This window comes from Sus scrofa, chromosome 12, assembly GCF_054392235.1.
Source record: "Sus scrofa isolate SSC_HxYL_T2T_F1_AM1 chromosome 12, Sscrofa_HxYL_maternal_Yorkshire_Landrace_v2.0, whole genome shotgun sequence".
Lineage (NCBI taxonomy): Eukaryota > Metazoa > Chordata > Mammalia > Artiodactyla > Suidae > Sus > Sus scrofa.
In genome coordinates this window covers 5,541,005-5,568,987 of record NC_139394.1, presented here as the reverse complement: position 1 = coordinate 5,568,987, position 27,983 = coordinate 5,541,005, and the positions used below count along the sequence as shown (strand labels likewise).

General features: G+C 56.1%; 2 protein-coding genes and 1 non-coding gene across 50 annotated transcripts in view; all 3 read right to left on the bottom strand.

Annotated features, from left to right (window-relative positions):
* Positions 1 to 6: 6 nt before the first annotated feature.
* On the bottom strand, positions 7 to 7,101 carry MRPL38 (mitochondrial ribosomal protein L38). Of its 4 annotated transcripts, XM_003131188.5 has the most exons (9): positions 6,983 to 7,101; positions 6,687 to 6,866; positions 4,101 to 4,235; positions 3,815 to 4,023; positions 2,192 to 2,264; positions 1,979 to 2,024; positions 940 to 1,098; positions 576 to 712; positions 7 to 366 (listed from the first exon to the last, which is right to left on the bottom strand). In XM_003131188.5, the coding sequence occupies exons 1-9, from the start codon at positions 7,047 to 7,049 to the stop codon at positions 230 to 232; spliced, it is 1,143 nt and encodes a 380-aa protein (XP_003131236.1). In that variant the 5' UTR covers positions 7,050 to 7,101; the 3' UTR covers positions 7 to 229. The 4 variants fall into 4 exon arrangements, 1 of the variants encoding a protein (XP_003131236.1); XR_014820703.1 differs by lacking the exons at positions 7 to 366; positions 576 to 712; positions 940 to 1,098; positions 1,979 to 2,024 and having other exon boundaries at positions 2,192 to 2,502; positions 3,009 to 4,023; XR_014820704.1 differs by lacking the exons at positions 7 to 366; positions 576 to 712; positions 940 to 1,098; positions 1,979 to 2,024 and having other exon boundaries at positions 2,192 to 2,467; positions 3,058 to 4,023.
* Positions 7,102 to 10,702: 3,601 nt separating this feature from the next.
* FBF1 (Fas binding factor 1) overlaps positions 10,703 to 27,983 on the bottom strand; it is a 28,809-nt gene continuing 11,528 nt past the window's right edge. For 12 of the 45 annotated variants that reach the window (XM_084983500.1, XM_084983508.1, XM_084983497.1 and 9 more), the window contains 18 exons: positions 26,489 to 26,588; positions 25,086 to 25,496; positions 23,653 to 23,751; positions 23,242 to 23,330; positions 23,016 to 23,074; positions 22,117 to 22,272; positions 21,909 to 22,009; positions 21,620 to 21,826; positions 20,063 to 20,170; positions 19,843 to 19,982; positions 19,638 to 19,756; positions 15,880 to 16,002; positions 15,608 to 15,793; positions 14,813 to 14,989; positions 14,595 to 14,732; positions 14,381 to 14,498; positions 12,209 to 12,318; positions 10,703 to 11,733 (listed from right to left, as the gene is read on the bottom strand). In XM_084983500.1, coding sequence (XP_084839626.1) covers positions 11,656 to 11,733; positions 12,209 to 12,318; positions 14,381 to 14,498; positions 14,595 to 14,732; positions 14,813 to 14,989; positions 15,608 to 15,793; positions 15,880 to 16,002; positions 19,638 to 19,756; positions 19,843 to 19,982; positions 20,063 to 20,170; positions 21,620 to 21,826; positions 21,909 to 22,009; positions 22,117 to 22,272; positions 23,016 to 23,074; positions 23,242 to 23,330; positions 23,653 to 23,751; positions 25,086 to 25,496; positions 26,489 to 26,588 — 2,519 coding nt within the window. In that variant the 3' untranslated portion in view covers positions 10,703 to 11,655. Of the gene's footprint in view, positions 11,734 to 12,208; positions 12,319 to 14,380; positions 14,499 to 14,594; positions 14,733 to 14,812; positions 14,990 to 15,607; positions 15,794 to 15,879; positions 16,003 to 19,637; positions 19,757 to 19,842; positions 19,983 to 20,062; positions 20,171 to 21,619; positions 21,827 to 21,908; positions 22,010 to 22,116; positions 22,273 to 23,015; positions 23,075 to 23,241; positions 23,331 to 23,652; positions 23,752 to 25,085; positions 25,500 to 26,488; positions 26,589 to 27,983 lie in introns of all 45 variants that reach the window. The other 33 variants (XM_084983496.1, XM_084983504.1, XM_084983494.1 and 30 more) reach the window with 7 other exon arrangements.
* LOC146398010 (U6 spliceosomal RNA) lies at positions 18,605 to 18,708 on the bottom strand. Its single transcript, XR_014822182.1, has one exon. It is a non-coding gene; the product is annotated as a U6 spliceosomal RNA (small nuclear RNA).

The window sequence follows — 27,983 nt, the reverse complement described above, 5'->3', positions numbered from 1 at the left end:
ACCTGCTACAGCAAAAATCTTTATTCATAGCCTCCAGGACACCTCCCTACCAAGCCCGCCCAGCCTTCTTCACTCCAAGTTCTGGGCCTGCCTCTGGCAGGGCTGGGAACCCCAATGCCTGGCCCCGTGGCGCCCGTATCTCGTTTCTCTATTGCTCCTGCCTGCAGAGCCTGACAGGGTGGCCCAAGAGGCCCAGTCTACTCTCTGAGGTGGGTGGCACTCTGGCCTGTCAGTAGATGCCATAGGTGGGTTCGTGACTGTCTCTGTACCGGTCCAGGTAGCGCAGGGGCTGCCGGTGGGGGAAGCGCTTCTGCTTAGGGTGATAAGGGGGCGGCCGCACAAACTCAAAGACGGGCTCTCGCATGTCTGCAAGAAGAGTGGAAGGGCATGTGTGTGGACTGCTGCTGGCCGGAGTCTCTCTTTTGTCCCCTAGGTGGGACTGCCCAGGTGGGGATACCCAGCCAGCCCACCCCAGGAGTGGCCTGGCTGCTGGTGGCCTTCTCCTGACAGGCGCTTCTGGCCCGTCAGAGGTCTGTGAGCTCAGAGCCCCCCTCCCCGACTCAGCCCGCCCTTACCCAGGAGCTGGTGGAAGACGCGGGTGACAGAGTCATCCCAGCGGCATTGGAAGAAGGCCAGGCCAGCCGGAGTCATGGCATCTTGGTGCTTCTTGTAGAAATCGAAAGTGTGGAAGGTCCGCTGGGCAAGCTGGTAGCTAGAGGAAGTGGGAAGCATGAGAGAGGGGAAGGGGGCAGCAGAGCCCGCCCCTGCTTCTGGCCCAAAGGCGATGCCAGAAGCCCCCCAGGGTCTGCCCAGCACAACCAGCCTACTGCCCGCCTCCAGGCCCAAGTTAGCAGAGAGGAGAAATGAGCAAGACCCACTGCTGCTGCGAAGCTGGCCCGAGGCCCGGAGGGAGACTGGGGGTGTGGGGGTGCAGATTACCAGGGTGAGGGCCGGGTGTCCCCAGAGAAGTCGATTCGCTTATCCTGCTTGAAGAGCAGGAAGGCAAAGCGGTGGAAACCGGAGCCTCGGGCAGGGAAGGGAGGGAGGTAGGGACACGTCTCCTGTCCTTCAGTCACCCTGTTGCCCGGGATGTTGGTTCTGGTGGGAGGAAAAGCATCTGTTAATTGCCACTTGCAGGAGATGGCAGCAAGGACATCCCCACCCATTGCTCCCTAGAGACTGGATGTCGCACACTTGACTCGCCAGGGAGGACAGACCCTAAGACGACCTCTACCGTACAGTCAAGCCGCAAGCAGGGCTCTGGAAGCCTCGGGAGGCCCGAGAGCTGGTGGAGGGAGCAGATGGGGCGCAGAGACTGAGGACGAGGCCCCAGGTTCTGGCAGGATGAGAGCAAGGACAAGCCATTTACTGGCTCTGGGAGCCGGTGGGGCTTCCACGGCCGGTCAGGCAGGTGGGATGCTTCTCTCTCTGTTTCCCGAAGACTCTGGGTTTCTCAGGAGTGTTTGCCCGGCCTGGTACCAGGATGGCCGCTGCAGTACCCGCCCCAGGGACCACTCCTCTGGGTCCTGTGGCAGAGGTTGGTAACTTTAGTTGAATGAAAAAGCCTCACCTCTGCCCCTTGGCCTGAGCTCAGAAGCAAAGGCCACCAAGAAAACAAAAAGACAGCCCAATGTGGGCATGTCACAAGTGCCAGAGGCCACAAGGCCTCTTTTCTCAGTTGACTGCCACAGAGCCCCTGAGGGTGGCTGAGGCACCTGGTGGCAACCTCCTGGTCTTACAGGTGAGCAAGGGTTCAGGGAGACCAGCCTGTGGCAGCCGCCTGGGCTCACTGCCTGCTCTTCCTTCTGCACCTGTCATCAGCCCCTGGATCCCAGGGACCTACCCCCTCAGGAACCACCTTCGGGGATGGGAGGTTAATCCCAAATCCCATGGTCAATCCTGAAATTCAGGTGTGGCTCTGTCTAGGATGCCAGGACCTCCCGGAAGGCTTCCTGCCCACCCCACCCCAGGTACTCACACCAGCCAGTGGACATACTCGGCATCTGGTTCCAGCAGGTGTCCATCTGCACACAAACACACCCCACTGACTGCGGGCACTGCTGCCCCTGCCCCCACCTCCCTTGGAAGGAGCTGAGCCAGAGCTTCCCACTTGGCTCCTCCCCCAGCTCCCCAGCGCCCTGGCTCATGCGAGTGAGGGAGGCAAGAGTGCCAGTGAGCTCCAGGCACCTACCCAAGTTGGTGAGCAACAGGGTCCACAGGGAGCCCTCGTCTGCCTCATAGGTCACCTCCGGGGCCTGGGCAGCCTGGTGGGGAGACAACAAGGGAGCTGTCACCCGCATCAGGTACAGAGAAACTGTTCTAAACAGGCCTGCGTTCTGGAGGGCAGGGTCCTGAGGGAGCCTTGGAGAAAGGAAACCCCATTCTGAATTAAAGGCCCTTGGAGTTCCCGTCGTGGCTCAGTGGTTAACGAATGCGACTAGGAACCCTGAGGTTGCGGGTTCGATCCCTGGCCTTGCTCAGTGGGTTAAGGATCTGGCATTGCTGTGGCTGTGGTGTAGGCCAGCGGCTACAGCTCCAATTTGACCCCTAACCTGGGAACCTCCATATGCTGCGGGAGCGGCCCAAAAAATGGCAAAAAGACAAAAAAAAAAAAAAAAAAAAAAAAAGAATTAAATGCCCTTGACAATCCCTCCAAAGGCAGATGGGCAAAGAGAGACTTAAAGAAAGAATCCTACAGAGTTGCCTATGCAGAGATCTGAACCACAAGAGGCCCGTGTGTCAGTGGCCAGGGGCTAAGAGGGCGCACTCTAAAGACAGGGCCAGTCACGGGAGTAGGTCAACATGGAGCTTCTTTTTCTTTCATTATATTTTTAAAGAAAATTTTAATTTTTTTGCTTTTCAGGACTGTATCTGTAGCACATGGACGTTCCCAGGATACGGTTGAACTGGAGCTGCAGCTGCCAGCCTATACCACAGCCACAGCAACACCAGATCCGAGCTGCATCTGCAACCTACACCACAGTTCACGGCAGCGCTGGATCCTTAACCTGCTGAGTGAGGCCAGGGATCGAACCTGCATCCTCATGGGTTCTTAACTTGCTGAGCCACAACGAGAACTCCTTTCTTTCATTTTATATTCTCTTTTCTTTTCTTTTTCAGGGCCACGCCCAGGGCATACAGAGGTTCCCAGGCTAGGGGTCAAAATGAAGTTGCAGCTGCTGGTCTACACCACAGCCACAGCAACACTGTGGGGTCCAAGCCGCATCTGTGACTTACACCAGAGCTCACGGCAACGCTGGATCCGCAACCCACTGAGCAAGAAAAGGGATGGAACATGTGTCCTCAAGGATACTAGTTGGGTTTGTACCTCTGAGCCATGATGGGAAGTCCTATATTCCCTTCTTTGTAATTACTGTATGATGTTGTTTTTTTACCAGGAGATCAAAAAGAGGAGACAGAGGAGTTCCCGTCGTGGTGCAGCGGAAACAAATCTGACTAGGAACTGTGAGGTTGAGGGTTCGATCCCTGGCCTCGCTCAGTGGGTTGATGATCCACCGCTGCCATGAGCTGTGGTGTAGGGATGGCTGTGCCTGTGGCGAGGCTGGCAGCTGTAGCTGATTCAACCCCTAGCCTGGAAACCTCTACATGCTTTGGGTGCAGCCCTAAAAGACAAAAAAAAAGAGGAAACAGAGAACAAAAAAGCCCCAGATCAGCCCACACAGATGCCATGCTTGTGCCCTTAACCACCACAAACACTGCCTCTATAAACGCTTCCATAACGGAGTTGCCTGTGGGCCCGTGGTGGGATGTGTCTGTGCACACAGGGCAGGGAGGGGCACGGGCCAGCAGTTACCTCTGTTGGAGTGACCTCGTTGCCATGATACACAGGCATCAAGTCGTCCTCACCTACGGCGTAGGCCACATGCAGGGGGACTCGGGGCACGAAGGTGGCACCGTGGAACAGGTCTCGATAGAGGCCGCAGTACTCGGCCAGACGCTGCTTGTGGTAGGGGCCACAGGTCCTCTCCCACTCGGCCCGCACGGCCTCCAGTGGGATGCGGGCTGGAAGGAATGGTGCCAGTTGGGATGCAGGGTGGGGGCGGGGACACACCCAGGGCCCTCTCCCCGGGAAGGCTTACCTGTTTGGAGGCGAGCAGCTCGCTCCTCCTCCACGTTGGCCCGCAGCTCCCGGAGGGCCTGTTTCCGCTCTAACAGCTGTTGGGTCCGAGAGACCTTGGGTGGAGGCAGCCCAATGTCCACCCTGTCTTTGGGACCTGGGGAGAGAAGATGGGTTGGAGAAAGTGGGATCAGAGCGGCACTATTCACGGTAGCCAGGACATGGAAACAACCTAAATGGCCACTGACAAATGAATGGATTAAGATGTGGTACAATGGAATACTACTCAGCCAGAAAAAGGAATGAAATAATGCCGTTCGCAGCAATACGTACGCAACTAGAGATTCTCATAAAGGAAGTAAATCAGAAAGAGAAACAAATATCACATGATATCACTTATATACGGGAATTTAAAATAGGGTACAAATGCACCTATCTACAAAACAGAAAGACATAAAGAACAGACTTGTGGGAGTTCCCATCGTGGCTCAGCGGAAATGAATCTGACTAGTATCCCAAACTAGGATGCAGGTTTGATCCCTGGCCTCGCTCAGTGGACTAAGGATCCGGCACTGCTGTGGCTGTGGCGTAGGCTGGCGGCTATAGCTCTGATTCGAGCCCTAGCCTGGGAACTTCCATTCGCCATGGGTGCGGCCCTAAAAAGAAAATAAAAAGAACAGACTTGTGGTTGCCAAGGGGGTGGGGGTAAGGAATGGGAGGAACTGGGTGGGAGTCTGGGGTTAGCAGAAGCAAAGCATTACATTGCGAATGGATAAACAAGAAGGTCTGGATAGATCATGATGGAAAAGCATATAAAAAACAAATGCAGGAGTTCCTGCTGTGGCTCAGTGGGTTAAGAACCTGACTAGTATCCATGTGGATGGGGGTTCAATACCCTTGCTCAGTGGGTTAAGGATCCGGCATTACCATGAGCTGTGGTGTAGGTCATAGACATGGCTTGCATCTGATGTTGCTGTGGCTGTGGTGTAGGCTGGCAGCTGTAGCTCCAATTGAACCCCTAGCTTGGGACCCTCCATATGCTGTGGGTGCGGCCCTAAAAAGCAAAAAAAAAAAAAAAAAAAAAAAAAATAATCAAATTCTGAATCAGCAGGTGAGCATGGGGCTTGAGACTCTGCATTTCTCCCAAGCTCCCAGGTACTGCCCATGCTGCTGGTCTCAGAACACACTCTGAATAACAAGGCCCTAGAAAACTTTCAATCCAACACGTTTTCCCATTTACATTAGACAAAGACAATAAGAAACATACATTGAACTCTCAACAAGAATGACGTTAGTCTAAGAATTCCAATGAACTGCTTCCTTTCATCCTCACAGCAAATCTGTGACACACAGTCATATAGATATACAGATATAAGTTTTTTTATTTTAAGGCCAAACCAGCGGCATATGGAAGTTCCTGAATCAGGGACTGAATCCCAGCCAACAGCTGGAGCCTTCAACCCACTGCGACCAGGGATTGAACCTGTTCTTCAGCAGCAACCTGAGCAGCTGCTGTCGGATTCTTAACCTTTTTTTTTTTTGTCTTTTTGCTATTTCTTTGGGCCGCTCCAGCGGCATATGGAGGTTCCCAGGCTAGGGATTGAATCGGAGCTGTAGCCACCGGCCTACGCCAGAGCCACAGCAACTCGGGATCCGAGCCGCATCTGCAACCTACACCACAGCTCACGGCAACACCGGATCGTTAACTCACTGAGCAAGGGCAGGGATCGAACCCGCAACCTCATGGTTCCTAGTCGGATTCGTTAACCACTGCGCCACGACGGGAACTCCTGCTGTCGGATTCTTAACCCACTGCACCAAGGCGGGAACTCCAGCATAATCATTCATTTTATTAAAATTGTAAACTGAGGAAATTCAGCCTCAGGAAAGTCACTCCCAAGAGGCTGATTTTTGTTTAACAACTTTGTAGATTCCATGTGTGTGCCCTTAACCACACCATTAAAACTCCACCCATAAATGCCTAGCTTTTTTTTCAGTAGGACTGAATCCAGGGCATATGCAAGTTCCCAGGCTAGGGGTCTAGTCAGAGCTACAGCTGCAGCCTACACCACGGCTCACAGCAACACCAGATCCTACCCACTGAGCGAGGCCAGGGATGGAACCCGCGTCTTCATGGACACTAGTCGGGTTCGTTACCCCTGGGCCACAAGGGGAACTCCCATAAATGCCTTCTAAAAGGATGCACTCACTAAGTGTAGGTCCCTCAAAGGCAGGAATCCTGGGTCATTTTGCCCAGGGCTTTTAGTTTAATTCAGCAAAGTATTGCACACCTACGTGCCAAGCACTGTGCGCGTGCAAGATCCATGGCGGTCATGTGTGGCCGGGACTACACGAAGAGTGCACAGAAGGGCACTCTAATCTGGAATGGGTGGGGGGGTGAGGGGGCTGCTCAGGAAAGCATTTTAGGAGTAGAAATATCTAAGGGGAACTCTCACATTCTGACGGAAGGGAATTTTCCAGATACAAGGACCAGAGGGTGTGAAAAATCCTGGAGGGACTAAACCACCCCAGTGCGGACGGGAATGCGGGCAGGCCCCCTCCCCCGAGTCCCCGGAAGGCGGGGTCACAGCCCAGCTCCTCCCCGCACCTGACTCCTCCCCGAAATGCTCCCGGTAGGTCCGCCACCAATGCGGCTTCCGCGCCTCCTGCTCCGCCCGGCGCCGGTAGCGGTCGAAGCTGCGGTACTTCTTCAGTCGCTCTAGGTCGCTCACATCGATGTCCTCGTTGGGCATCGGCCCCAGCGGAGCGGCCCGGCGGCTCAGGGCGGCTGCGGACAGAGAGCGGGACGTCAGGCAGGCTCCGGGCCGGCCTCGCGGAGGCGGGAGGCGAACGCGGGCTCAAGCCCCAGGGTTCAGCTCTTCGGGGACCTGCAAGAGCCCTCACCTGAGGTGCTGAAGCCCCGCCACCGCCGACTTGCGCACAGCGCGGCTCGCCACCAGGGCGCCGCCATCTTCGCTCAGGCCGCCGCCGCCGCCGCCGCCGCCGCCGCCGCCCGCAGGACCCGGCAGAGGTGGCCGGAGCCGCGCCTGAGCGCACGGCGCAGGCCCCGCCCCGAGCCCTAAAGCCCCGCCCCGAGCCCTAAAGCCCCGCCCCCACTCAAGCCCCAAGACCTTCCCGGAATCCACGAGCTCCTGCCTCCAGGCCAGAGCTGGCCGTCGCCCAGGGCGGGCGGCCTCCGGAAGTGCCCGGTGGGCGGCGGGGCGGAGCTGCGAGCGGTGTGGGCCCCCGGCTCGCAGCCTGCCACCAGGGGGAGGTACAGACTTGGGGCCGTCGGCGGGCTTCCGCCTCCACTCGAGAGGTTGGCGCTCTGTGGGGCCCTGGGTCCTGCTCATAAGGGTCACCCATCCTTAAAGGCGGCGGCATCCTGAGCTCCCAGTTGGTGTGGCAGCACAGGCAGGAGGAGGTGCGAGGATGCATTCAGGAGTCCGCCTGCTTGGGTTCAAATCCCAGATTGTGTGTGACCTCGTTTGGAAAAAAAATGCGAGTGCTAACAGTGTTTCCCTCCTAGTGTGGTTTAAAGGGGGTAGATGGGGAGTTCCCATTGTGGCTTAGTGGGTTAAGAACCCTACTAGTATCCATGAGGATGTGGGTTCAAACCCTGGCCTCACTCAGTGGGTTAAGGATCCGGCCTTGCCACGTGCTGCAGAGGCTTAGGTCCCAGATGGGGCTGGTGGTGTGGCTGTGGCTGTGGTGTAGGCTGGCAGTTGAAGCTCCTATTCTATCCCCTCTCGGGGAAACCCGTATGCCACAGGTGTGGCCTTAAAAAGAAAAGAAAGAGGAGTTCCTGTCGTGGCCCAGCGGAAACAAATCTGACCAGGAACCACGAGGTTGTGGGTTCAATCCCTGGCCTCGCTCAGTGGATTAAGGATCCGGCATTGCCGCGAGCTGTGGTATAGGTCACAGATGTGGCTTGGATCCTGCGTTTCTATCATCCACACAGAAGTGACCTGGTCAAGACAGTGTTTCTGCCTAAATCGTTTCAGAGCTGCATGGCTCTCCTGATCCAGTTCTAACAAGATAAAACTTGATACCCCAGGTGATCTGGCCCCACTTCTGCTCTGGCCCCTCTGTCCTGGAACTCAACCCAATTCTTTGTAAGCAGGCAAGGGCTCATGTGCCCAAGGTGCCAAAAGCCAAACTCTGATGGTGGGTTTGCAACAAGGTAAAAGTATTGTCACACCGAGCAAGGGAGTGGAAGACAAGCCTCAGATTCACTTTAACTTTTTTTTTTTTTGACCACCATGTGCAGCAGCTTGATGTGGGATCTCAGTTCCCAAACCAGGGATGGAACCCGGGCCATAGCCATGGAAGTGCCAAGTCCTAACTACTAGGGAACTCCCTCACCTTGCTTTGAGTTATTATTGTTTTTTAGGGCTGCACCAGGGGCATATGGAGGTTCCCAGGCTAGGGGTCAGATCAGAGCTACAGCTGGTAGCCTATACCACAGCCACAGCAACGCCAGATCCTTAACCCCCTGAACAAGGCCAGGGATTTAACCCATGTTCTCGTGGATTCTAGTTGGGTTTGTTACCATCGAGAACTGCGTTTTTTTTTAAATTTTTTTTAAGGGACGAACAAAGAAGCTGGGGTTAATCATTGCCTTGTGACCTGCAGTTTGGGGAATCATTTGTCTCTGGTTTAGGGATCTTTGGACAGGTGGTCAATGGTTCGGGGATCTGTTAGGTCATCTTGCCCTGGAAAAACAACTGAGTTTACACAGTGCTATCTATCATAGCAACTTTAGTGCTTTGGTGATGTTATCAACAGCAGCAGTTTCGGCCATTGGACTCAGGTTGATAATGTGTTCAGTTAGCCCAGGATTGAGGCCAGAGGGTACATGAAAGGGAATAAAGTTTTGGATAGAGAAATGAATCATAAACTCGATTTCACTTTTCACTTCTTCAGCACTTCTCTCTCTCTGGCACAGGACCTTTGCACATGCTCTCCCTTCTGCCTGCCACTCCTAACCTTTCCCCGTTGCCTGGCCACCTCCCAGAGTCCGAGCAGTGGTCCTTTCAGGAAGCCTTTCCTGATGTCCCAACCAGGGTGGTGACCTGTCTCGATGCTCTGGTGCTAGCAGAAGCTTGGTCCTCATATTAACACTGGAATGGTGTGAGGGGTCTCTTCATCCAGCAGCAAGTGGCCCCAACTTGAATTTGGCTTTCATGAACAGCAGCCAAACAGCTCAACTCACTGCCACGTCACCCATCAGTGCACATCTACTAGATGTTAAGGTCAATAAGACCCCATCCTGCCCCTCAAGAGTCATGGCTTATTATTTCGTGAAATCCTGCTGAACGGACAGCAGAGCCGCAAGTTGTGAGCAGATCGGGATTGTGTGCACACTCAGGCTGGGAGGCACACAGGGACGCTTGTCCTTTTAATATTCTGAGGGTGTTTACATCTGGCCTCCTTTGCTGTTTGATCTTTTCCCTTTGTTTCTGGATCCTCTACTACTTGCCTCTAAACCCACCCCCACCACAGCCTGCCCCTCTTAGGATGAAGAAACACAGGGTCTCCGAAGCAGAGGCAGAGCGTTGGCTGGTCAATCACGTGGCTCAGTTCTCCGTTACTCCTTACTTTTTTGTTTTTTTTTTTGCTTTTTAGGACTGTTCCTGGGGCATATGGAGGTTCCCAGGCTAGGGCTCCAATCGGAGCTGTAGCCACCAGCCTATACCAAAGCCACAGCAACGCGGGATCATTAACCCAGGAGGCAGCAGAGTGGTGTGGCTGAGTGCACGGGGCCTTGGAACCCGCCCAGGCAGAACTCAAACCCGGGTCCTGCTATCTGCGGGGCCACCTTGGGCAGGTTATTTCATCTCTGAGTCTCGTCCCTTCACGCGTGAAGGAGGAGTGATGATCGTACCTTTGCGCGGCCCGCAGCGCAGCCAGCGGGTTTGGAGAGTGCAGAGCCCGGCGTCCCAGACCAGGCCAGTTTCCTCATAACTAACAAGACTACAGAGCAAACCTTTCTAAGAAAGAAGTTCAAACTTTGATGAGCCGAGGCAAATTCTAAGAATCCAGTCATTAAGAATAGAGTGATTTAGGAGTTCACTTTTGGCACAGCAGGTTAAGAAGCTTGCATTGTCACTGCAATGGTGCAGGTCACTGCTGTGGCTTGGGTTTGATCCCTGGGTCCAGAACTTCCACATGCCACTAGCCCCCACCCCCCCAAAAAAGGAAGAAATAGAGCAATTGACTGGGTCCAAGGTGAAGACCCCCTGAAAGTTGCTCTGAAAGAGGGCAGAGCTGCATCTGCGCCCGCTCACGGCCCACGTGGCACTGTTCTCTGTCACCTTCCTGCTCCCCGATGGAAGGTGAGAGAAGCCGCTCTAGAGGTAGTTGTGATTTTTTTTTGTTTTGTTTTTGCTTTTTAGGGCCACATCTGTGGCATATGGAGGTTCCCAGGCTAGGGATCAAATCGGAGCTACAGCTGCCAGCCTACACCACAGCCACAGCCACGCCAGATCCGAAATGCATCTGCAACTTAAACCACAGCTCATGGCAACGCCGGATCCTTAACCCACTGAGTGAGGCCAGGGATCGAACCCACAACCTCACGGATACTAGCTAGGTTCTCAACGTGCCAAGCCAAGACAGGAGTGCTGGTAATTGTGATTTTATTATTTGCGTCCTCAGGGGACAACCACCAATCCTCCCACCTCTCTCCTGGCACCTGTCTGGGCGGCTGTGGCCCACTGCCCACATGCGGAGAAGGGCAAAGCCTCGACCTGGGGTGGCAGACTGGGTGCTGTGTATCCTTCCAGGCAGGGACTCTGGCTCGGTCATCTTCCTTCCCACTGGGCTGTGGCTCTGCAGCAGGTGGCCAGCACAGAGAGAAGTCTTCTGTCCTTTCCTACCCTGCTGTCACCCCCAGCCCCCTCTGCCTCTGGGGGGTGTGCTAGAAGAAATTGACGGGGCCAGGATCTGGGTGGCTAGTCCACTGGGCAGCTGGGAGCGAGGCGGGGGCCTTGTGCAGCCAGCCTGGGAGCAGGAAGGGCTGGCCGAGTCCCGATAGCATGTTGGTCTGAGGTAGGAGCTGGCCGGGCTCGGCGCCCTCCCTGGCCCCACAACACCCCCACCCCCTCGGCCAGAAGCCAGGAGGCCCTTTGAAAGGTGGGGTCTGATCTATGTCCCCGTGAGGGGGGACACCCCGTGCTCTCTCTGCTGGGCCCTCAAGCCAGGAGGGCGGGAGAGTCCGTGCGGCAGCGGGGCCAGGAAGACACCCAGGGAAAAGATCCCCAAACCACCTATACGGGCTGAGGGCCCGAGGGCCGCAGATGTCAGGCCCTGGGCTCTGAGCTGCAAGTCTGCCGGGCAGGAGACCCGAAGCTGGTGCTGATAACGTCGTGGGGCCGAGATGTCATCAGCACCCGCATCCTGGGGGCTGGGAGAGGCCACGGGCCAGCGAGCCCTGAAAGGTGCTGGCACCCCGTCCATAGGAAGAGCTGTAAGGGGGCCTGGGCATGGCGGAGCTGCTCAGAGCTGCGGCCGGTGGGTGGTGAGCGAGTTCCAGGGCCTGTGGCCTCGGGTCGGGGGCGGCAGGGCCTTCAGGCTCAGTGGGAGGTCACGTTGTAGGCGGCTTTCTTCAGGGTCTCCAGGAAGAACTCTTCGTCCTCCAGGAAGTCGCGGTCCTGCAAAGCAGAGCTGCGTGAGCAGTCGCCCCCGGCTCCCTCCTGTACCCGCCACTGTGAACAGGGACACTGGGTCGAGGGACTGCAAGTGAGATGGACCCTGGGTGTCGGCTGAGCAGCTCTCCTTGGGGGACCCCCCACCCCACCCTGCCCGGTGTCCGGGCTCTGCCTGCCAAGGGGGACACCAGCTCTCACTCCTGGTGAGTCGCTGGTTGATGTCATCCCGCTAAGTGGCTGTTACCTGCCTCGTAGGGCTGGGGAGGCACACACAGCTTCAGCACAGAGCCTGGTGCATCAGGGATGAAGTGAGCCCCCTGAGACCTGTCCTCTGGGCAGTCTGCGCCACTGTTCTCCAGGGGGTGGGCTGTGCTCCCTTCTGCCTCTGCCTGGGCTGCCTGTCCCCATTGTGAACAGGAGGAGCCCTGAGCCCAAGAGGCATGGGTGGGTCTGGGCGCCTCTGCTCTGGGAAGCTCACCTGCTCGGCTGTGTGTTTTAGCAGCACCAGCTTGGCCAGGAGGTGCGAGGGGCCCTGGCCAGCTGGCCACTGGCTGCACAGAAGAGTGGCGGGGGCAGGAGCCACGACGGCTGGAAAGGCCGAGGAGGAGAAAGTCAGGGACAGAAGGTTGGTGGGAGACCAGGGCCGCCGCAGCTTGTTCCCTGGGGCCGTCTCACCCCTGCAGGTGGTGCAACTGGACTGACCTTCAGGGCCCACCCAACTCTCAAAACCTTTGAAGATGCTCACGGGAGCTCACCTGTGAAGTCCAATTCTAGGAATTTATTTGAGGGAAATAATCGGGCAAAGGTGCAGAGACGTAAGTAGAAAGGTTTCCATGGATAAAACCACTCAGAGGAAACCAGTAAACATATGAAACTACCTCCTAGCGGAAACATATGCTGATTAAGAATTAAGTTGAATGTGGAGTTCTCTTGCGGTGCAGTAGGTTAAGGATCAAGCATTGCCACTGCAGCAGCCTGGGTTGCCATTGTGGCAGAGGTTTGATTCCTGGCCTGGGAACTTCCGCATGTAGCGAGCTCAGCCAAAAAGAAAAAAAGAATTAAATTAGATGTTTGCAGATGTGAAAACATCCCATCTGTATATTTGTGAAGGAAAAAAAATGAATGTATAAAAGGTACGAAACGCGTAATGCAATCTCAATTTTTTTTTTTTATGGCCACACCTGCGGCATATACAAGTTCCCAGGCCAGGAGTCAAATTGGAGCCACAGCCGCAGCCACACCAGACCCGAGCCGCATCTGTGACCTATGCCACAGCTTGCGGCAATGCCAGATCCTTAACACATTGAGTGAGGCCAGGGATCAAACCTGCAACCTGAGGGAGACTCTCGGGTCCTTAACCCAGTGAGTCACAAGGGAACCCCCACAACATACGCACAACAGTCCAGAATGTTCTGCACTAAAATGTCTAAAGTTGTTGGTTGGAGGCTTGCCAGACATGCATGTACACAGGCCACAGCGAATCAAAGCAACTAGATGGCGCTTCAAGAATGACGCCAGTCCAGGCTTGCAAAATATCTAAGACTTTGCCAGACCCCTGGGGGAAAGGGAGTGAGATGGGAAACAGCGGAGGAGGGGCTGCTTGAGAGCACGTGGCCAAATACTCCAGACGTCGTTGACGCAAAGCCATCGACATTCTTATTCTCACGACCAGAACCCTAAGGGAGCTGAGGAAAGGGCCTCAGAGCCTTAAGCATAAACAATAAAAGCATTAAATGATTAATCCTCTGGAGGCTTAATCGTTTCTAGCCTCTGTGAATTCAAAGCGCCTGTGCCTGGCGTATCTGTAGCCTTGGTCAGTAACGTTGTAGATGCCACGTGGGATCCGGGACGTACAGGGAAGGAGGAAACAGCAGATACAAATCGTGCCTTGGCTCAGAGGGCGGCTGTTGCCTCCTGAAGGCGGGAGCCCCTGACCCCCACTCTACTGCTTTGTCTCTGCTTTCTAATCCTGCGGCACCTGACTTTGGGACCTGGGTTGACGAGCAGGTCTCGGCAATTGTTCCTTAGGGAGTAAGGATGAAGGTAATATTTTAAAAAATAGTTTTCTTCCTTTTATTTTTTTGCTTTTTGGGGCCATACCTGTGGCATATGGAGGTTCCCAGGCTAGGGGTCGAATTGGAGCTGTAGCTGCCGGCCTATGCCACAGTCATGGCAATGCAGGATCTGAGCCACGTCTGCCACCTACACCACAGCTCATGGCAATGCCAGATCCTTAACCCACTGAGCGAGGCTAGGGATCAAACCCACATACTCATGGATCCTAGTCAGATCTGTTACCGCTGAGCCACAAGAGAACACCTTAAAAGATTTTTTTAATGAATGAATTACTTATTTTTGGCCACAACATGCAGCAGTTTGATGTGGGGTCTTAGTTTCTAGACCAGGAATTGAACCCAGGACAGAATCCTAACCACTAGACCACCAGGGAACAGCCCCTTCCTTCTATTTCTGGCTTATTTTTCTATAATTTACATGTATTACTAGCGTTAAAAAAATAAACGACAAGATGATTTTAAAAGCCAGCTGCCCCCTCATCTGAGCACACAGGGGGCGTGGGCTGGATGTTGCTGGCACTGCCCCACCCAGTGGGGCGGCTGAGCCAGTGTCCCATCCTCCTGGAGCTACTTACCACTAAGGCCAGAGGCAGCAGGGCCCTGGGCTCTGGAGAGCAGCCCCATGGGGCCGGAGGGCAGGTCCTGCCGGACTCGATCCAGCTGCAGCCGCTGCTGGGACAGACTCAGATGCTCCTGTTCCCATTGCCCCAGAGAGGAGGACACAGCCATGAGGGTTGAAGCTGGGGAAGGGGCTGTCGGGGTGGGGGTGGGATTGGGGAGGAGTCTTGCCTGCTGCATGTGCTGCTCCTGCTGCCGCAGCTGTTCCTGCTGTTGCTGCACCAGCTGCAGCCACACCTGCTGCTCTGACTGCACCTGCTGGGCCTTTTGCAACGCCCACTCCCCCTCTTGGTACTTTTCCGAGGCCACCTGCGGGGAGGCCGCCTGGGTCAGCCGGGCTGGCTGGGGTCAGGTCATCCCTTGTGCCCTAGGGCTGTGCCGCCCAGTACCTGGCTCATGCTCTCTACCTCCGTGGCGCGCAGCCTGATGCGCTGGGCCTCTGCGCTGACCCGCTCCTTCTCCAGCCGCAGCTCCTGCCGCTCCCGCTCTAGAGCCGCCCTCTCGGCTGCCAGCTGGTCCTCCTTGGCCCGGAGCTCACCTGCCCTGACCTTCAGCTCTGCCTGCTCCTGGAGACAGCAAAGCCTCGCTGCATTCTCCTCCCGGGAGTTGAATGGGGCTCTGCTCGGGGTTCAAGGTCCCCCCGCCCCGAATCATTGCTCCACCCCAACTCTAGGAGGAGGGCGGTGGGACCTGGGGCCAAGCCTCTGTGCTGCCCCTTGGCCCTGGGCTCAACCTCTCTGGACCTCAGTTTCCTTAATTTTAGACTATCTCAGTCATAGGAACGTGATGAGGGTTAAGTAAGCACATGTGTTTGAAGCACCTAGGACAATAAAAGGAAGTTTTTGTTACATGATCACTGATTTTTTTTTTTTTAGGGCTGCACCCACAGCATACTGAAGTTCTGGGTGAGGGGGTCAAATCAGAGCCGCAGCTGCCAGTCTATACCACAGCCACTGAGCGAGGCCAGGGATTGAACCTGCATCCTCACCGACACTGTGTTGGGTTCTTAACCACTAAGCCACAACGGGAGCTCCTGTTCACTACGGTTTGAATTCCTGGTCTCTTGTTATTGCTGCCCTCTTTGCTAAGCTAATGCATCCTGACGGGGGAGCAGACAGTGCGGGTGGGGAAGGGGCAGGGATGCCCGGGGTTCCCCACTGTGCAGAAGGCTCTGGCCCCCCTACCTTGACCAGGCTGACGAGGGTGCCCTCCCGCTGGGAGTCCACCTGCAGCGCCCGCTCTGCCTCTCGCTCTGCCCGCTCCTTACTCAGCTTCTGCTGCGCAAAGAACTCGGCCCACTCGGCCGCCAGGCGCCGCCGCTCCTCCCCACACTTGTGCATGACAGACTTCTGCTCCTCCAGCAGGGCGCTCTGCGACAGGGGCGCCGGGCACAGGGTGAGCATCCTTGGGCTTGGCGATGGCAGGGACAGAGCCAAACACGGTGTCGGGGACTTACCTTGGCCCTCTCCAGCTCCTCCCGCTCCATGGCCATCTGCTGGACCACGACCTTCCTCTGCTCCTCCAGGGCGCGCTGCGCGGCCTCCACCTTGGACTGCTCAGCGGTCGCCCGCCAGCGTTCCTGCGGGCCAGGGCAGGGCTGAGGGCTCGCACCCCTGCACGCTCCGCCTGCCCCCGACCAGGCCTGTGTGCTCCCTGGGGAGCTGTGCGAACGGCCCCCCATCCGGCTTTGCCCACACCTCGCCTCAAACACCTTTCCTGGGTGGTGCAAAATGAGAGGAGCCCAAGGGACTGGCAGGGCCTGGCCGCTGGGATTAACTGCCCAGGCTAAGGGCTCAGGAACCACTGTTGGAGAGAGGCCGGGAGCAGCTCCAAAGGGCCCAAACTCGGCAAGATCTGTGCTCCCTGAATTGCCAGCTACGGCACTGCCTCATTATCTCCTGTTACCCAACAGGCTGAGAGCACCAGGGTGGATGTGACACCACATGCAAGGGGACGCAGGGCACGCACAGCCTGGCCTGAGGCAGGCGATGAATAAAGCACCAAACGAAGGACTGAATTAATATGGTTCATGAGAAAAAACAAAAAACAAACAAACAAAAACCCAAAACCAGAGTCTGAGTTTCTTAAGGATCTGGTGGTGTCACTGCAGCAGCTCAGGCTGCTGCTGTGTGGGTTCAGCCCGTGACCTGGGAACTTTCTAATGCCGCTGGCATGGCCAAAAAAATGAAAAAAGAAAAAAAATCAAAACCAATATACAGACCAATGGAACAGAACAGAGCACCCAGAAATAAACCCAGACACCTATGGTCAATTAATTTTTGACAAAGGAGGCAAGAACATAAAATGGGAAAAAGACCGTCTTTTCAGCAAGCCTTGCTGGGAAACCTGGACAGCTGCATGCAAATCAATGAAACCACAACACACCCTCACACCATGCACCAAAATCAACTCAAAATGGCTTAAAGACTTAAATATAATACAAGACACCATCAAACTCCTGGAAGAGAACAGAGGCAAAACATTCTCTGACATCGACCTTACAAATGTTTTCTCAGGTCAGTCTCCCAAAGCAACAGAAATAAAAGCAAAAATAAATGGGACCTAATCAAACTGACAAGCTTTTGCACAGCAAAGGAAACCACAAAGAAAACAAAAAGACAACTTACAGAATGGGAGAAAATAGTTTCAAATGATGCAACGGACGAGGGCTTAATCTCTAAAATACACAAGCAATTTATACAACTTAACAGCAAAAAAGCCAACAACCCAATGGAAAAATGGGCAAAAGACCTGAAGTGACATTTCTCCAAGGAAGATATTCAGATGGCCAACAAGTACATGAAAAAAAAACGCTCAACATCCCTGATTACGAGAGAAATGCAAATCAAAACCACCATGAGATAGCACCTCATACCCGTCAGAATGGCTGTCATTAATAAGTCCACAGATAACCAATGCTGGAGGGGCGTGGAGAAAAGGGAACCCTCCTGCACTGTTGGGGGGAATGTAAGCTGGTACAGCCACTGTGGAGGTCGGTATGGAGGTACCTTAGACATCTATCCATAGAACTACCATATGACCCAGCCACCCCACTATCCGGACAAAACTTTCCTTGAAAAAGACACGTGCACCCGCATGTTCACGGCAGCACTATTCACAATAGCCGAGACGTGGAAACAACCCAAATGTCCATCGACAGACGATTGGATTAGGAAGATGTGGTATATACATGGTACATATACACAGCAGAATACTACCAAGCCATAGAAAAGAACAGCATAATGCCATTTGCAGCAACACGGATGGAACTAGAGACTCTCATCCTGAGTGAAGTACGTCAGAAAGACAAAGACAAATACCATATGATATCACTTCTATCTGGAATCTAATACACGCACAAATGAACCTTTCCACAGAAAAGAAAATCATGGACTTGGAGAATAAACTTGTGGTTCCAAGGGGGAGGGGGAGGGAGTGGGGTGGATTGGGAGCTTGGGGTTCACAGATGCACACTGCTGCCTTTGGAACGGATTAGCACTGAGATCCTGCTGTGTAGCCCTGGGAACTATGTCTAGTCACTTATGCTGGAGCCTGATCATGTGAGAAAAAAGTATGTACACATGTATGTGTAACTGGGTCACCTTGCTGTACAGTAGAAAAAAAAAATTGGGGAAATAACAAAAAAAAAATCAAAAACACCTGTCAAAAACACCTGTCTACATACTGATGTCTACGGGATATATGTGATGTCATGAGTGGCTACCTCTGGCTAGTGGATAATTTTTACGTTATTTTTGTCTGTTATTTTAAATTTTTAAATGAAATTTAACATTTTACAACTTTGTACAGAAAAGGTATTATTGGAGTTCTTGTCTTGGTGCAGCGGAAATGAATCCGACTAGGAACCATGAGGTTGTTGGTTTGATCCCTGGCCTCGCTCAGTGGGTTAAGGATCCGGCGTTGCCATGAGCTGGGGATAGGTCCAAGACACGGCTCAGATCTGGCATTGCTGTGGCTGTGGTGGAGGCCAGCAGCTACAGCTCTGATTAGACCCCTAGCCTCGGAACCTCCAAATGCCGTGGGTGCAGCCCTAAAAAGACAAAAGACAACAAACAAAAAAGTATTATTATTTCTGAATTCAACAAATATTTATGGGATCAATTTCATCAGAAATTGCTTTTTTCCTTTGGCATAAGGTAGGGGTCAATTTGAGTTTTTTCATAAATATGACACTTCACGAATTTGCGTGTCATCCTTGCATAGGGCCGTGCTAATCTCTTCCATGTCACCACAATTTTAGTATGTATGCCACTGAAGCAAGCACAAAAAGGCAGAGCCAGAGCCACAGCAACGCAGAATCCGAGCCGGGTTTGCAACCTACACCACAGCTCACAGCAACGCCGGATCCTTAACCCACTGAGCAAGGCCAGGGATCAAACCCGCAACCTCATAGTTCCCAGTCAGATTCGTTAAGCACTGCGCCATGACGGGAACTCCTAAAGTTCGCTCTTAGAAAGGGATTTAAACAATGTTATCTGTGTAGCACTGGGAACTATGGCTAGTCACTTATGATGGAGCAAGATAACGTGAGAAAAAAGAATGTGTACATGTATGTGTAACTGGGCCACCATGCTGTACAGCAGAAAATTGACAGAACACTGTAAACCAGCTATAATGGAAAAAAATAAAAATCATTATATATTAAAAAAAATAATAATAATAAAAAAAAATGTTATCTGGGGGTTCCTGTCGTAGCTCAGCGGAAATGAATCTGACTAGGAACCATGAGGTTGCAGGTTCGATCCCTGGCCTTGATCAGTGGGTTAAGGATCCTGCGTGGCCGTGAGCTGTGGTGTAGGTTGCAGATGCGGCTCGGATCCTTCGTTGCTGTGGCTCTGGCGTAGGCCGGTGGCTACGGCTCCGATTTGACCCTTAGCCTGGGACCTTCCATGAGCCACGAGTGCAGCCCTAAAGAGACAAAGTAAGTTAATTAATAAAATAAAATAAAAACGTTATTTGCTGCAGCTCAGAACTCAAGAGCATTTCTCCCAAAGTCACAGTGGCAGCCGACAGGAGAGGTCCAAGTGACGGGGAGCAGAGTGGCAGCTACAGCGATGGGCAGGCAGGGGCGGGCCTGGGGCAATTCTGCAGGTGGGAGCCCCTGCGGAAGCAGGAAGGCGCAGAGAGACAATCCAGAGGAAAGTCCAGCTGCAGCTGCCGGGCCTGGCTGCCCGGGGGGGAGATGGTGCCCACCTGCTCCAGCAGCCGGCTCTGCTCGCCCAGGCGCGCCTCCATCTTCCCGATGACCTCCTGGAGCCGGCTCCGCTCCTCCTCCATGTCCCGCTGCTGCCGGCCCAGCCTCTCCTGCAGCGCTGCGGGCCCGCAGGAGGCTGACTGCAGCCCGCCTTCCCGCCCGCACAGAGGGGAGGGAGGGAGGGCCCCGCGGCCCCCGCGGTACCTCGGAACTGCTGGTCCTGCTGCCGGATGCCCAGCTCCCGCTGCTGGGTGGTGCTGAGGTATGAGGCCTCCACGCGGGAGGACAGCTCCTGCAGGCTGCTGGAGTACCGCTCCATCTGATCCATGATGCCATTCAGGGACCTGGAGGAGCCTCGCGTCACACAGGCCTGGGGACCCCTCACTGCCCCTTGGGGTGGGCAGGGCCTGGGTGGCGCGCCTACCGCGTGTGGGAGGTGGCGCTGGTGACAGCGTCGATCTCGCGGTCTTTCAGCAGCTTCAGCTGCTGCAGCTGCTCCTCGTGGTCCTTGCGCATCTCCAGGATGGAGGCCCTGGGGCAGCGGGGAGCGCGGTGCAGTGAGCAGCTCTGCGTGGCGAGCAGAGCCTCCGGCAGCTCCCAGGCTCCCAGCCGCCCGTCTCCCTGGCTGTCTCGGTGCCTCAACACCACATCCACCCCAGGGGTGGGGAGATTCCTTGCTGTTTAGCAAAGGACACCCGATGCAGGAAAGGACAGGCATCTGGCGTCTGGGTGGCGTCTGAGCTGCGTGAAAAGGCCTGCTCCGCCCTCACTGGCCAATTCCCTCATAGGCCTTTTCTTTTTCCTTCTTCTTTAATTTTTAAAAATTTTTTGTCTTTTTTTAAGGGCCACACCCATGGCATACGGAGGTTCCCAGGCTAGAGGTTGAATCGGATCTACAGCTGCCGGCCTGCACCACAGCCACAGCCACACAGGATCCGAGCTGTGTCTGCGACCCACACCACAGCTCATGGCAACACCTGATTCCCAACCCACTGAGTGAAGCCAGGGATCCAACCCGCATCCTCATGGATACTAGTCAGGTTCATTAACCACTGAGCCACAACAGGAACTCCTTCCTTTTTTTTTTTTTTTTTTTTTTTTTTTTTTTTTTTTTTTTTTTTTTTTTGTCTTTTTGCCATTTCTTGGGCCGCTCCTGCGGCATATGGAGGTTCCCGGGCTAGGGGTTGAATTGGAGCTGTAGCTGCCAGCCTACGCCAGAGCCACAGCAACGCAGGATCCGAGCCGCGTCTGCGACCTACACCACAGCTCACGGCAACGCCGGAACCTTGACCCACTGAGCAAGGGCAGGGATCGAACCCGCAACCTCATGGTTCCTCGTCGGATTCCTTAACCACTGCGCCATGACGGGAACTCCCCTTCCTTTTTTTTTAATGGCTGCACCCACAGTATATGGAAGATCCTGGGCCAGGGACTGAATCAAGCCACAGCTGCTAACCATGCTACAGCTTCGGCAACACCGGATCCTCTAACCCATTGCACCAGGCTGGGGAGTGAACCTGTGCCTCTGCAGCAACCCGAGCTGCTGGTGCAGTAAGGTTCTTAACCCAATACACCACAGCAGGAACTCCCTCATGGGCCTTTTCTTAGATTCGCTCTCATCTAGAAAGGTGACCAGAATGATACACCAGGCCAGCAGTACAAACCTTTCCAGGGCTGATCCAGTCGAAAGGTTTGGCTGGGGAATGGGTTACATCCTGTGCTGAGTTAGCCCTCGGGTTGCCTAGTAGCCAGGCCCTGCCTGAACAGCCAGTGATCCCTTGAACCCACTCTGTAGGAGTGCTGGGTCCCCACCTGGGGTGGGGGGCAGTCAGGGAGCCTGGCTTCAGTCCTCACCTGGAAGGGAAGGGCTCTAGCCTGGCTTCAAAGGTTGCTGGGCCACAGCCTGGGGCTCATGGCAGTCGGCTCCTCCTGGCTGCCTTGAAACAGCCCCCGGCCCCCTGCCCCTGGGCCTTGCCCTCACCGCTGCAGCTCCCGGAGCCGCTCCATCTCCTGGTCCTTTTCCTGCACGGCAGCTGCCAAGCGCTGCTGGTGCTGGGCTGTTAGCTTGGCGCGGTCCTCTTCGGCTTCCTGGCAGCGAGACACATACTGAGCAGACAACTCCTCCTTCTCTCTCTGCAGCCGCTCTTCCCGCTGCTGGTACAATGTTTCTAGCACCTTGACTCGGCTCCTGCCAACGGAATACCCACAGGGTGAGGACAGCCACACGCAGGGCCTCCCAGGGCATGTGGGCTGGGGCTGGCCCCAGGTACCTGTGGGCACTCTCGATGAGTTCCAGGTCTGCCTGGTGCTGTTGCTGCAAACTTGCCAGCAGCACCTCGTGCTGGCTCCGCTCAAGCACCAGCTTCCGCACCTGGAGGAGGCAGGAGAGCGGGAGGGACGGTGTGGAGGGAGGGGAGGCGGTCCCTTGGCCCCACTGCGGTCCTGCCCCCTGGGGAGCCAGCTGCCCCCAGCCCTCACCTGGGCCTCCAGCTCTGCCACGCGGGCCTGACTCTGCAGGAGGTCTGCCTGGAGCTCAGTGGTGCTGCCCTGAAGCTGAGCCTGTGCTGCCAGGAGCTGCCTCTGGTATTCTGTACCCGGCAGCAGGCTCCAGGCCAGGGACTCTGGGAGCGGGGGCTGGAGGAGAAGGGGAGGGAGGTCCCTGTTAGGCAGCGGACAGGGCTCAGCTGAGCTCACCTACCTCTGGCCCTCTCTGGGCCTCCCTGAGCCAGATCTGTTGGGGTGAGGACCAGACGGGTTGAGGACATGACACCAAGAGGCTAAGGCTTTGCAGACTCATAGGCCACTGCCCCTATGACCTCTCAGGTCTGGTTAGGGAAAAGGAGCCCCCCTACCTCACCCAGAAGAATATCCTCCCCAGTAGGGGGTCCAGATTCCAAGGTCAACAGCTAGGACAAAAGGTTATGCCCCTGGCCCTTTGGGGCAGGCCTGAAGTGCCAACGCTGAGAGCTGCTCTGGTTCCTGCAGGCTGCCCACCACCCACCACCCCAGAGGCACTTTGGGGCTATGAGGGAGGTGCCTCCTCAGGCCCGGGGCTCACAGGTGCTGCCACATCTGGGAAACTGGGGGATGGCCGGCATGGAGGGGGCTTTTTAGATGGACCATCAGGTCACGTGCAGCCCTGCGTGCTGACGGGAGCATTCCTGGCTGCCCCTACCTGGTGCCACCTCAATCCCCTACCAGTGCTGGCAAGTCAGCACCCCACGCTGCCTGCACCGGTGGGGAGCGCTGGGGGAGCCGGCAGACAGCCCGATGCCTTCTTCCCGGCAGTTTGGCAGGTTTGGCAGGTGTTTGCCTCTGAGCACATGAGGCTCGCCCCAGGGACCTGAAACCTACACCTGTTTGTCTACACTCTTTACCTGGCCAGGCAGAGGAGGCCCTGGGGGTTCCTGGGAGCTTGGAAAACAAACTGCACGCTCTGAAAAATCAACCGACACAGAAATGAGGAAGAGGCGCAGGGAGGCCCCGGGGTCCGCCTGTGACGGGGAGAGTCTGGCTTCCCTGGTCTTGGGGGGCCCCTGAAGGAAGCTGGAAGTGCCTCTTTTCCACCCAGCGTCAAACCCCCAAACAGAGCAGAACACAAACCAGTGCGGGTGCAGTCTCCAGGGGCCCTTCCTCTCTTTGGGTCACCTTCACTCGGGGCCAAGGAGGCCCGGTTCCCGGTCACAGGGGACCTGAGGACACAGGGACAGGCGTGGCGAGGTGAACGGCCTTCTGTGTGGGACATGGGGAGACGGGGAGGGGAGCCTGGCAGGAGGTTCAAGTTCAGGACTGGAAAGGCCTCGAGGCGGGCAGTTTACTGAGAGTGTGCTTTTGGTCCGGAGAAGGGGATGGGGACCCAGCTTCAGGTCCCCTTGACTCAGTGAGCCTGACACACAGTGTGGCACCATATGCCACACGGACCACGTGGAGCCCAGCCCGGCCAGCCAACGTGCTAAGGCAGGGGGCCAGGCACCCCACCACGTCTCACCCACCTCGGCCATGCCATGAACATACCCCGAGGTGGCAGGCTGGGCAGGTGGCCTCTGTGCTGATGCCCCTGGGGTGCCTCGGGCAGCTGCTGGCTCGAGCCCTTGCATGCTGGCAGCAGGCTGGCTGAGAAAGTCAATGTTAAAGTGAAGGTGGCAGAAGGTCCAGGGGACGCTGGACGAGGACAGGCTGGGACAAAGCCCACGTGTAAAGCGGTGCAGTGGCTCCTTTTCCCACCTCCCCTCAGCCTTCCTCCCGGTCCTGCCATCCTGTCTTGGGAGTTCTCCTCCCCAGTCAGAGCCCCTGGCCTCCGAACCCCGTCCTGGCCTCAGTGCTCACTGGGGCCGCCGTCTGATGACAGTCCGGGGGGGCGGTCATGGACCTGTCGGGGGCACCGAGGCCGTGCTCGGGTCCACGCGGCGTGCTGAGCTTTGACTGAGGCCTGCTCCCTCTCCTGCAGCACCGGCCGGCGCCCGCTCTCCTCCTGTCTGCTGTTCCCGCTCCACTGCTGGCTCTCGAGGGTCAGCGAGGAAGCTCCCCCTTGGTTTCAGGCCCAGATCCAAACCTCCCCGCACGTTCACACCAAGCCCAGGGCTGGGTGACATCCCTGGCCTGTCACACAACCGCTCCCCTCCCTCCCTTCACTCTGGCCATAGAGCATCTTGCTGCTTCCCCTGGACGGGCTGGACTCACCAGCCCCCTCAGGGGCCACTCACTGTCCTGTCCCACATTCTGCAACGTGCCCCAGGAGCCACCGCTTGGCCACTGCCTTCTCGAACACTCTCTAAGAGGACAAGCAAATCCCGGAGTTCCCGTCGTGGCACAGCGGAAATGAATCCGACTAGGAACCATGAGGTTGAGGGTTCGATCCCTGGCCTCGCTCAGTGGGTTAAGGATCTGGTGTTGCTGTCAGCTGTGGTGTAGGTCGCAGACATGGTTCAGATCTGGCGCTGCTGTGGCTGTGGCGTAGGCTGGCAGTTGTAGCTCCCACTGGACCCCTGGTCTGGGAACCTCCATGTGCCACGGGTGCGGCCCTAAAAGGACAAAAAACCAAAACACAACAACAAAAAAGAGTACAAGCAAATCCCACCCAGCACCCTAGTCTCCTGCTTTAGCTCAGGTGAGCAGAGTAAGGGGACACTGGGTGCTCCCCCAGCCCGAGGGCGCTGAGGGCGGAGGCCCTGCTCGGAGGTACCAGGATGGCTGTGTTTGCCACAAGCGCACCCTCAGTCTCCAGCCTGATCAGGTCAGCATCTGTCTCCATGGCTGTCGAGGTGTGAGCGTCAATAGCCCACCTCCCTCGGGCTTTCACCTGGGCAGAGGTGGGGAGCCCAGAGAGGGAACAGCATGGCTGAGGCAGTAAGGTGGTGCCCTGCCCGCAAAGCACGGTGGGCGCTCTGGCTGAGGCACCCAGAAGGCAAAGTCCTCCCTCCACCAGAGTTGGCAGCCTAAGCCCCTACCTGCTGACGGGGGGTCGGCCCGCGGCGTGCTCCTCCCTTGCCAGACCTTGGGACTTCTTCCAAGACAGGAAGTGGCTCAGCCAGTCCTCCTCCCCCTGCTCCTCTGATGCTCCCGGCTGGGAAGCCTGGCTGTCTTTGGCAGGGGAACTGGTACCCTCGGTTGGTGGCTTTGCCCCTGAGGAGGGCAGCCCGCCCGGGGCAGAGTGGTGGCCAGGGGCAGAATGCTGGCTCGCGAGAGGGGGTCCCCTCCGAGCCTCCCGGGTGGGGGAGGGAGGGAGCAAGTCTGAGCTGTCGTCCTTGAGGCCCAGCCAGTCGGCGCCTCCCCTCCTGAGCTGAGTGGGGCTGGATGCCGCTGGGGTGCTCTGTCTGGAGTCCGGTTCTCCCTTGGGGTCTGTGGTGTCTTCTAGGAACCTACTTCAAGACAGAGAAGAGGGGTCGAAGGCAGGGCAATCAGCCCATCCCAAGGGCCCCCTGATTGGCCTCTCCCTCTGCTGCGGGGGGGTGACCGTGGGGCCCAAGCTAAGGAGTCATGATGCCCAGGGGCACTGCACAGACAAAGCCATGGCCAGCTGAGCGAGGTCCATGCAACACCGTGAAACAGACCTCCTGGATGCGGCCTCGGGATCCAGCAGAGGAGGGGACCAGCACGCTGAGGGCTAGTGGTGCAGTGGTTAGCACGGCTGCCTGCCAAAGCAGCGCCACGGGCACACCCCCAGAGAAAACTCAGCCAGATCAGGTGGTTTTAGGCTTTTCAATTAAGAGTCAACCCGCCACCTGTTTGTAACCTCTATGAGCTGCTGGCCAGTGGCCGCGGGTTCCAGGGTTTGAGAACCCTGGAGAGCAAAGGACCACAAGGGGTCATGTGGACAGAAAGAGGGGCCGAAAAAGCCGCCATGGCCGAGGCTGCTCGCTGCGTACGGAGCCGGCAGGAGGGAGCTCTTCTCACAACCTTTCTGTCGGTCCGAAGTGATTTCAAAGTACAAAGTTTAAAATAGATACTGGGAGAAAAAACTCCAACCCCAGAAACTCCCATCCACTAACTTAGTATCTTGTTGCACGCTGGGACAGGTGTGCCATGAGGGTGGTGTTCCCAGGGAGCAGAGCTCGAAGCCACTGTCCTCCCCATCTCCCCAGGGCTCACCACTCCCCAGGGACCCGCGCTGCCACCACAGCCGTTCATGGCTTTCTGGGGCTGCCCATGGGGTCGGGCCCACCGTCTCCTTTTCCTTCCTGGGAGGCTGGGAGCCGGCTCCTGCTGGGGGCCTCGGCCTGGACTGGTGGGCACCGGGCAAGCCCCTCCTTCTTCAGCACCCACGCAGCCTAGTGCCTCCCAAACAAGCCTGGGCTGGGGAAGGGCAGGGCCAGGCCTGCTGTACCAGTGGGCGGCCTGTCTCCATGCTTACCGGACGGACTGCCGGCGGGGCTGCCGGCCCTCGGACGAGCACAAGGTGGGCTGGTAGGCTCCAAAGGTGAAGTCCTCGTCTCCCCAGGCATCTTCTCTGTCTGTGAATTAAGGAACCTATGATTGAGAGCTGAGCAGGCCGGGGTGGGGAGACCCTTCTTTTGCAGCTACAAAATTCTCTGTTTAAGAAAAGCTGAACTGGGAGTTCCTGTCGTGGCTCCATGGTAATGGACTCAACTCGTATCCATGAGGACGTAGGTTCAAGCCCTGGCCCTGCTCAGTGGGTTAAGGATCCAGCCTTGCCGTGAGCTGTGGTGTAGGCGGCAGACGTGGCTTGGATCTGGCACTGCTGTGGCTGTGGCCTAAGCTGGTGGCTGCAGCTCCGATTCAATCCCTAGCCTGGGAACTTCCATGTGGCGTGGGTGTGGCCCTAAAAAGAGTGAAAAAAAGGAAAAAAGAGAAGCTGAACAGGCAGCTTGACGGGCAGGATGAGTGAAGGGGAAGCTGCTGTGGCGGAGGCAGGGTGAGGGGCTGGGCGTCCGGCAGGTGGCACATCCACCAGGAGCTGTTGGCAGGGTGCCCTCGGGGCCCTGAGAGCTGCTCCTACCACAAGAATGATTCTCAACCAATGGCCGGCGGGCCCATCAGAGAAACACTGGTCCAGAGCAGTGTGCTTCCAACCGTGAGCCACTGCCCTTTAGCAGGCGGAGAAACCAATGAGTCACAACCAATGCATTTATAAGTTAGAGAGCACATAAACAAAAAACAACAGAGCACTCAAAATGGTAATTATGATTTCCTGACACCTCTGTCTCAGTTATAAATGTGAATACTACTGTGTGTGACAAGAGGTAAAGCATAATTTTTTTTTTTTTAAATTTTGTTTTGTCTTTTTAGGCCTGCACCCACGGCACATGGAGGTTCCCAGGCTAGAGGCTGAATCGGAGTGTAGCTGCTGGCCTACAGCACAGCCACAGCAATGCGGGATCCGAGCCGCCTGTGTCCTGCACCACAGCTCACGGCAACGCCGGATCCTTAACCCACTGACTGAGGCCAGGGATTGAACTCGCAACCTCATGGTTCCTAGTTGGATTCATTTCTGCTGCGCCACGATGGGAACTCCTCATATTGCTTTGTTTTGGCCACACCCTCGCCATGCAAAGTTCCCAGGCCAGGAGTTCCCGTGGTGGCTCAGTGGTTAACTAATCCGACTAGGAACCATGAGGTTGTGGGTTCGACCCCTGGCCTTGCTCAGTGGGTTAAGGATCCGGCGTTGCCGTGAGCTGTGGTGTAGGTTGCAGATGTGGCTCGGATCCCACGTTGTTGTAGCTGTGGTGTAGGCTGGCGGCTACAGCTCTGATTAGACCCCTAGCCTGGGAACCTCCATATGCTGCAGGAGCAGCCCCAGAAATGACAAAAAGACAAAAAAAAAAAAAAGAAGTTCCCAGGCCAGGGATGGAACCAGTGCCACAGCAGTGACAACGCTGGATTCTTAA

Excerpts from the sequence above, each read along its gene's own strand:
- MRPL38 (XM_003131188.5), bottom strand. The coding sequence starts at position 7,049 with ATGGCGGCGCCCTGGTGGCGAGCCGCGCTGTGCGCAAGTCGGCGGTGG. Across the intron at positions 4,236-6,686 it reads GCATTTCGGGGAGGAGTCAG|GTCCCAAAGACAGGGTGGAC; the intron begins GTGCGGGGAGGA and ends TTCTCTCCCCAG. Across the intron at positions 2,025-2,191 it reads CCTGTTGCTCACCAACTTGG|ATGGACACCTGCTGGAACCA; the intron begins GTAGGTGCCTGG and ends GTTTGTGTGCAG.